At 44.5% G+C, this 9,339-nt stretch overlaps 1 protein-coding gene across 1 annotated transcript in view; it reads left to right on the forward strand.

The window, feature by feature from the left end:
* Positions 1 to 8,960, forward strand: part of EHD3 (EH-domain containing 3) — a 28,517-nt gene extending 19,557 nt beyond the window's left edge. Inside the window, exons 4-6 of the mRNA XM_010138224.1 lie at positions 4,939 to 5,351; positions 6,335 to 6,499; positions 7,979 to 8,960. Of these exons, the coding sequence (XP_010136526.1) occupies positions 4,939 to 5,351; positions 6,335 to 6,499; positions 7,979 to 8,506 (1,106 nt within the window). The 3' untranslated portion in view covers positions 8,507 to 8,960. The remainder of the gene's footprint in view (positions 1 to 4,938; positions 5,352 to 6,334; positions 6,500 to 7,978) is intronic.
* The last annotated feature ends 379 nt before the right edge of the window (positions 8,961 to 9,339 follow it).

Consider the following 9,339-nt stretch of genomic DNA (forward strand, 5'->3'; position numbering starts at 1 on the left):
CAGGAAAGAGGTGAATTGCTTAAAGCAGCAGCACAATTTAAAGCAGTAATGATAACAAGGTGTGGGATACCTGGTGCAAAGTAGCAGCTTAGGATTTTTCAGCATTTCTTGACCTTACTCTTCCCATTCCATCCCACCTGAACTTCACTACCACAGGGGCTGTCACCATGGTTCCACAAAGCAGGAAATCCTGTAGTGTGCTTACTCTCAGACAAAACAAGCAAAAATAACCAGTGTAGCTACATGGTGAGAAATGGTGAACCAATACATGCGCACGTATTGCTGGTTTAACCTGGCTTAAAGATGTTACAGCCTGGCAGATTTTATGCTGGTTCAGGTATCATCCATCTTTCCACAGTCAGCATAAAGACTGTATCATGCCTGGTTTGACTTGACAGAAAGGTAATTGCATGCTTCTGCCAGATCTTAGAGAAATGTGTGCTGCCAGGTATTCCAGTAGTGCACAGACAAGTATTCATTAAGCCAGGGTGTTCCATGCCGTCTAGGTGGCACAGTGTCTGCAAGATCATTTTCTCTGTAGGCTGAATCCACTGACAGTCCTGCTGACTTGTCAGCTTTGTGTTAAATCTGTTGAGTCTTTTTCATGCTGTCAGAAGGAGATCCGTCTCATGAAAAAATATCTGATAGAAGAAAATTATCATCATGTTCATCTTGTCTGCCTAGTATCGTATGGTTGGGATTAATTTCTATTCACGTTCACCTTATCTGGAGGTTGTGAAAGAAACTGTATCAGTGATATTACAGAGTGTCTAAATACGTATCCTGTTATCCTATCCTAAATGTACCCTGTTTGCACAGAAGTGGAATTGCAATCATAAATAAACAGGAATTTCTGAACAGAAAATTCTCCCCTTTACATCTCTGTCTGAACATGCCTGTAATAATGGCTTTGCATTTACACAGCTTTGGTGAGCCGATCCTTCCCAAATGCCCTGTATCTTCACAATAAAACTGTGCTGTGTTATGTAGATAGTTTTGCCCGTCGCTGAAACGCTGCCAAATCAGAGATAGTAACTGGCTGGTTTTGTGAGAGGCCTTAGCAACACTCTACAACACTGAGAGAGGGTGTAAAAAGACATAACGCTTTTGCAGTGGAATGAGTAAGGGAACACTTTGAAAACTCCTAATTTGACTGTAGGTCAAGATCAGTTCTGGGTCTAAGCTTACAAACTAATAAACTGCCAGAAGAAAAAGTCAGGCCTTAGGCATCTGTGAAATAAAAAAGGAGTGGGGGGAGGAAACCAAAGAGGTTATACTTAGATTTAGTTACAGAACGAGCTTCATGGGTTTTCAGGTGCTGAGCACCTCCAGCTTAGGCAAAATATGCTGAGTTCTCTATGCTGTTGAAGAGTCCTCTGAAAATGGAAGCTGTGAACTAAACATTAAAATAGGAATTTAAAACCTTTTTTTTAAAACATCTTTATTAATAGCTTGTCCTTAAGAGTTTACGCTGTCACCCTGCTATCCAAATGCTTTAGTAACAATCTACTCTTTTATATGCTGAAAGCAAAACTAAGAAGTCAGCCCTATGAATCACCTACATAGCAATTCTCTAGGCACTTGTGTGGGTGAGAAAACACCATGGCCGTCAGTGACTCCAAGGAGATGTAAACAGAGGTCTGTCCCACCTGCCCCTTCCATGACCCTTCCAGGTCATGCAACAAGTTAAGGAAGAATACAACGCTCCTGATAATTTTCCTCTAAAGTGTTCTGTCACTGAAGAACAAAATGCATACACTTGCACCTTGTTTTTGCTGCCAAGTACCTCCTTAAAGGAGAATGCAGGTGTGATCAGCTCTTGTTAGAAGCACACGCGGAGAGAGACATTTCTTGTTGAGCTGGGCACCAACAGGAGAGGTCGCATGTATTCCATAAGCACCAAAGCAAGTGAGACATGCAAGAGGAGTGTGTGGGTTGGGCTTTTGTCCCGGCATGGGGTGCAGATGAGTGCATGCTGTTGTGACTGCTCTGAACAAGTGTTACACTCCAGAGCTTTGTTCTCTCTGTAATGGAGCTATGCAGGACAGCTGTCAGGAGTGTATCTCTGAACAAGCAAAGAAGCTTAGAAAGTCTGCGATTCAATCTCAACATTTAAAGAAGTCCACAGGGACATTCAAGACTCAATTATATGTTCTCCCTGTAGCAGCTGAGAACATGCATAAGGCCTGAGCAGATAGTAATTCCCTTTTCTTGGTTAGAACAACATTTTTGTTCATGAATAGGAAAGAGAGGCTTACAGAACAGATAACCTCTTTCTTAAGTGCTGCTGTGGATCCAGACGATACACAAGAAAATCAAAGCTAAGCACTTAAAGATACATTTGGACAAACCCTGAAACCCAGGCAGATCAAAGGGCTAAGGTCAGTCTCCAAAGTCCTCAGGTAATACCAAAACACCAATTCCCTTTTTTTTTTAATAATCAGTCCCCACTTTTACTGAATCACTAGAAGATGGGCTGAGTGTCAGCTGCAGACCGATTCTCCAGCTTGTCCCAGCCCCTATTAATAGAGCAGAGAGCCCAACAATGGTTGTTCCTCTACTCTCAGAGGGAAACCATCCACATGATCTGTGAGGGCATCACTGTGGCATTACAGGGTACCCTAGAGAGCATGATTCTGTTCCCCCCTTGATCCCCCCCAAGAAAAAGGCTGGAAGTAGTCATGGTGCAATTCAAACAAGTGGCAGCTTGACAAGAAAGCATCCCATTTAGTGAGATGTGACAAAATTAAATGCACAAACATCTCCAAACAAAGTCGTCCTGACTCATTGCTTCCATGGTAAAAAAGCAAGCTGTGTAACTGCACGTGAAGAGTAAACTATCCTGCCATGCTAGATGACTTCCAGTACAGCCTGGGCAGAGCTGAATGTTAGGTGTGGGTGTGGATGACGTGTTTAGCAAGGTTTGGGGGGAAGGGGGGTGTCCTCATTTGCAAATTCATTGGTACAGTTGCAGAGGGACAGCTTACAGTCTGAACCCAGTCCAAGTGAAATAAGTTACCGGCATTGACTTTGTCCTGCTGCCAGTGCCTCCTAGCACAGTTTGGGAGCGAGCCAGCCTGCATAGCTTTACAGCAGGTATGCAGTTAGGTCCGTGAAGGTGAGCTCCCTGCGGTTAGAACATCTATGGTTGAAAGGCTGCTCACATCTGAAAGCAGGCAGGACAAAGGTTATTTCAATTGTAAGAGTTTGACTCGTGATTGTTGCTGAGGTCAGACACGTGAACTGGGCAAGATACGCAGATATCAACATAATATATTGAGTGCTTAACAGGTCTCTGTCAAAGGTAATACTAATTCTGAATTCTTTGAAGTTCACGGCATCAAACACAGCTGAGCAAAGAGCCAGGGCCCAGCATTGCTTGTTGCTGCTAGAGAAGGCACTGGTGTCCTAAGAGAGCAGAAGGCCACCGGTGGGACAAACATCTGTCTTTTCCATCTGTGATTTCTATAGATCCCATGGAAGAGAGCAGAGCAAGCTGTCCACATCTAAGATCACTTTCCCTCTCACCCCACCCTTTTCTCGTAAGGAGCAAACTATAAATGACCAAAGCAAAACACTGCCCAGTAAGAACATTTCGCAGCTGTATAAAAGCTCTCAGTGGCAAACAGTTAATACCAGTTTATCCAGCTAAGAGAAAGTTTACATGGGCTTCACTCCCAACTTCAGAGCCAGGATTTCACCCCAGTTTGCTTAGTCACTATGGAGGAAAGGCCAGTGGCAACAATGAAGATCAGAGCTCAGCAGTCCTCCCTTCAGTAATTCTGGTCTTAATGCCTGGGATGCACTGGTTGCCCTCTAGGTTTTGAAGAGGACAGAAAGAAAAGAGGACAAAAAGGGGAGGGGGGTGTGTGTGTAAAAAAAGCACTTAACTATACATTTATTTGTTTAAGCCAAAATTTAAATAGTATGTTACAGGTTTTAAATGTAAATACCAGGTGCTCTGTCCTGATCTCTCCTAACAGGATACAGCGCTCTGGCAACGCAGATAACCCCAAAATGTTGCACATCATAGGAGAGCCTGACAGAGTCAGGGGAGACCACCAGTCTCTCAGTAAGACTTTAAAGAAGGTGAAAAAAAACCACAGAGCTAGGAAGGAAGGTCATTTTATTGCTGCCATTGCTGTTTTAAAATCATCTCCACATACGGTATTTATCATGCACTCTATTGCCTAGAGATAGACCCAGGTCTCACACTGTGCATCCTTTATCCTTAGTTCTGAGGCATGTGAGATTTGAACCCCCTGTTTGTAGCTCGAGTCCACCTCTGGTGTTCACAGCAGTGCTGTCTTCTAAGCATCAAGTACTTAGCTAAGTAAGCACAAATCATTTTGCTTTGTGCACATGCAGCAGGTCTGACAGGATGATTACTCAGGTAAGGCAGGTTATTTGCATGCTGGGTTTTGAATTGGATGGGAAAAAGTTAGCCTCACACAACGAGGCAAGACTCGAGAGTTAAGCAGTAGAGATATGCATCTCAAACCAGTCTGAGTGCACGTATTGCAATTATCCAGCTTTCTACAACCTTTGTAGGCTATGATGATGACCAGTAATTCAGAAACTAGGCCTTTCTTGTTGCCACATGCAAGACTTCTGCAGTAGCTGTTTCCCCATGATAAACGTTTGAATGAAATGTCTGTAGCACAAGTTCAAGATTCATTTGGGTGATCTCTTAATGTGGAGAAGATGAGAGCTATCCTTAACTGCACACATCTTGGGCACTGCAGCATGAAAGACAGCACCTCATCACTTTCTCTGGGACAAAAAGAAAACATGAAATGTCATTTCATCAAGCTACCTGATCTTTTGGGCAAGCTTCCTCTTTGCAAGCTTACCCTCAGATAGCATAGTTCAAGTACAACAAGTAGGCTTCTCTACTCCCACAGATGTGCATCTCTGCTTTTTCTCCACCCCTTGCAGGTTATGACTTCGCTGCTGTACTGGAGTGGTTTGCAGAGCGGGTTGACCGCATCATTCTCCTCTTTGATGCACACAAGCTGGACATCTCTGATGAATTCTCTGAAGTCATCAAGGCCCTGAAGAACCATGAAGACAAGATGAGAGTTGTTCTCAACAAGGCTGACCAGATAGAGACTCAACAGCTGATGCGGGTGTACGGTGCCCTCATGTGGTCCCTGGGAAAGATTGTCAACACTCCTGAGGTCATCAGGGTCTATATTGGCTCCTTCTGGTCCCATCAGTTGCTTATCCCTGACAACCGCAAGTTGTTTGAGGCAGAGGAGCAGGACCTGTTCAGGGACATCCAGAGTCTGCCTCGTAATGCAGCCCTGAGGAAGCTGAATGATCTCATCAAGCGAGCGCGGCTGGCTAAGGTGGGTGTTGGCACAGAACCCTCCAAGTATTCAGTTTGGGCTGTCTGCAGTATGCAGGCTATGGGAAGTGGTTTTGGCCAGTTCAGCTTGCAGAGCTGGTGGATCCTATTCTGCTTCCATCTCATTTCACTCGGCCCAGCAAGTTAGTCCTATGCACTTCCTTTACTTGGTGCATCAATAATGACAGGCCAGAGTGAGGAAGATAACCACAGATCACAGCAGGGATCCCTTTCAGATCACTTGAAGGGATCTGAAAAGCAGTTGCTCTGTAGTTAGCAGCTTGAGAGCTAGGACCAGTTCAGTATGTCAGGATCACACACCAAGGGAACTAGTAAGCTCTAGGTCTTTTGCCTTAAACTTCCATAGCCAAGAGAGATACTAGGGTTAGATGGATGCAGAGGCTCACAAGAATGGCAAATAAGGCTGCCATATCTCTAAATCTTTGAAATGAGCTGAATGAAGCCCCTCAGAATACAAGGAAGAACTCCATATCCATTAAGAAAAGATCAAAAGATCTCTAAAAAGCTTTCTGTGCAAGGGTCTTAATTTTTGATAGAAAACACTTGGCCACCATTCAAAAAAATAAAAGGCAAGAATGTCTCATAAATTAAAGACTGGTATTAAACAAAATCTAGAGAGTTCCAAAACCTGCGTTTCATTTGAACTGGAAAGAGACTATTCCCTGAAGTCATGCCCAGTGGAATTAAGAACCCCGCACCACTCTCTCCAGGAAGCGCACATGAATATTGTCCTCTCTGTGCCCAGGACTCATACACTTCTTCACCTTGTCTCAGCACAACCAGAGCACACTGCTGAGCTGCTCTTAGCACTTCATAATAATCAGTAGGTACAGGCAAGCTGAGCTTGCTCTTCAGGGTGAGACAAGATGGGGTTGAGTCCTAGGCACAGATACTTGCTGCTGGGAAGAATTTCCTCGTGCTCTCTTTGCTTTTCTTCACTCCATATCATTTAATGCCCTTCAGGTCCATGCCTACATCATCAGTTCCCTGAAGAAGGAAATGCCCTCAATGTTTGGAAAAGACAATAAAAAGAAAGAGCTTGTTAACAACTTGGGAGAGATTTATGCCCGGATCGAACGGGAGCATCAGATCTCACCAGGAGACTTCCCTAATCTGAGAAAGATGCAGGTAAGCGGCAGCATCTTGGCCAGAGCACCAGACATCCGTGGAAAGAGCATTAGGTGACTGCAGGGAATACAGCAGATGCCACACAGGCACTGGTTATTGTGGCTTGTGGAAAAGGCCTGTTGCAGTGGGCCTTGAAATACTTGCAGGCTGTATTTGGGCATGAATGCTTTTTGCACATAGAGCTGGTATGAAGCTACAGCTGCCTTCATTTCTCAACTCTTTGCCTGAATAGCACTTTACAGCAAATTATTTCTTCTGGTTTTCTTTATTTTTAATTCCAGGTTCTATCTGCAGATTTTTCAGACCTAAGAATACGGCTAATTTATATTAAAAGGAAAACTGTAACCTGAAAAGGCTGCATATGCCCTTCTCCTCAAAAGCTGTATTTTTTGGTCTTTACTTCACTCTATTTCTAGAAGGAGTGAAAAGAGGCTGTGAAAACTTAATTATTTTAAGCAGAGAAGCAGGTTTTCTGTTCTGCAGAGCTGAGATCTAACCAGTGTTCATGTAAGTCACAGACTTCAAAGGACTTTGGATCAGAGCCTTGTATTGTATATTCAGACAATGCTGGACACTGCTGCATTGCTGTGTGGCTTTGCTCCAAGCAGAAACCTGTTCCGAGTTGCTAGCTGTTGAAGTCATTACTAGCTCCCTATGGAGAACACAGCATCTGCTCTTTTTTTTCCCCAATTACATTTTCCACAAGTTCTTGGGAATGAGATCTATGGAGTGTATCCAATAGCAGATCCCATTCACTGCTTATTAAAATGTGTTTAAACGTAACTATACCAGTCCCATAGGAGTGAATAGTGTGGATTTAATGAGGAGAGGGTGAAGGGTAAAGCTGTAGGTCATTTTGTTGTTTTTAGAAGCGAGTTATCTGCAGGCCCTGCTCAAAGCATTCCGCGTAGCTGTGAAAATTATAGAAACTGAGCCATGCTGTGAAGACATGCTCACCTCTTCACTTTATGGCACTGAAAGATGCGCTGCATGATGATGAGTAAAACAGTCTTTTGCCAGGGTGGCTTCTCCTTCGCAGAGAGCAGAGGGGGAGGGAATGGAGAGCACTAGCTGGAAGATGTAGCAAGAGCTGCACAACCAGTTTGCCTTGAACAATTTGATCTTCAAGGAGATTGCTTCTTCGTGGCTTGAAAAGGAGTCGTCTTGTAGTACGTGGGCATCACTTGGGCCTTTGACTAAACTACTACCCTCATCTACCAAGGGTCAGCCCCACTCTGAAAGCCGAGAAGATTATTTTCTGTAGGATTTAAAGAGGGTTTAAGTAAGAGCAAGGCCAGCCAAGGAGGCCCCATTACGTGCTGAGGAGCACGGCTATCAGAGGGGGAAGTGCTGAGCTCCCCGCTCCTTCTCTGCAATAGCAGCTTTTTTGAGCCAGGCAGCAGACAAGCATCTCACTCTACATTATTACCACACTGCACACGGCCATGTCACTCACCTCTTACGTTGTCTCACTTTAAGGATCAGTTGCAAGCCCAGGATTTTAGCAAGTTCCAGCCTCTGAAGAGCAAGCTGCTGGAGACCGTGGAAGACATGCTGGCCAATGACATTGCCCAGCTCATGGTGCTCGTACGCCAGGAAGAGTCGCAGCGGCCAACCCAGATGGTGAAGGGAGGAGCTTTTGAGGGCACCTTGCATGGTCCATTTGGCCATGGCTATGGCGAAGGCGCTGGTGAAGGGATCGATGATGCCCAGTGGGTGGTGGCTAGGGACAAGCCCATGTATGATGAGATCTTCTACACGCTCTCACCTGTTGATGGTAAAATAACTGGTGCCAATGCAAAGAAGGAGATGGTAAGGTCTAAGCTGCCTAACACGGTGCTGGGCAAGATATGGAAACTGGCTGACATCGACAAAGATGGCATGCTGGATGATGAGGAGTTTGCCTTGGCGAATCATCTCATTAAAGTCAAGTTGGAGGGTCATGAGCTGCCAAATGAGCTCCCTTCCCATCTCCTCCCTCCATCCAAAAGGAAAGTAACAGAGTGAAAGAAAAGTTACAGGGGAGAGGGAAGGGGGGGGGAAGTCTAGAAAAACATGTTTACTTAAATTATACCTTTAGATGTGAGATCACCTTTGGATTTATACCTATTTTGCTGTATAAAGAAAAAAAAACTAAAGCAGAACAAAAAAAGTTCAGTCCTTCTTCATGATAATATGCAACTAACTCTTCCAGCGTAATGCCCCTGCTTTCTAATGTGTAGTCTGTAAATATGAAGGTAAAGGAAAGATGTTGAGACACAGAGAGTCTGATAAGCAGGAACAGAAGAAAGACTGAGATGGGCAACATTTTGAGTGTGGAATAGGCACTAATAGAAACCTGCTAACTGCCAGTATCACTCCTGAGCTTTGGCTGCACCTTCTACTGTTCACTGGGTCTCTCAAACTTCAGGAGACTGAGATCTTGATAGTCAGGAGGAAACCACAATGTCTCCAAGCTATTGGCCAACCTAAAGAGCACTTCCTAATTAACACAATCCCGCACTAAAATACTAGATACTAAACCCCAGAGTTAAGAATTTTAGAATCCTTCATTCACTGTTAGATGCAAACCTTGCAAGTGTTTTCCTGTCCTTAAAGAAAAAAAAATAAAATCTGAAACAGCTCTGAACTGATCAGCTGGAGTTCCTCATTGTTTGCTGTGGGACAGGCACTAACAGTTCCCAGTCACCTCTACCTCCCATTCAGTCCCCGGGGAAGATTTGTTCTGCAAGCATGGCCAAGAGAACGACCCCCAAAGGGAAACAGAAGGAGAGGGCACTAGGGGCAGACACCAGGTGGGCTGGAAGAGAGGAACACTTGCAGGCACACTGAACATTTCA

This window comes from Buceros rhinoceros, unplaced genomic scaffold (genome assembly GCF_000710305.1).
Source record: "Buceros rhinoceros silvestris isolate BGI_N320 unplaced genomic scaffold, ASM71030v1 scaffold27046, whole genome shotgun sequence".
Taxonomy (NCBI): domain Eukaryota; kingdom Metazoa; phylum Chordata; class Aves; order Bucerotiformes; family Bucerotidae; genus Buceros; species Buceros rhinoceros.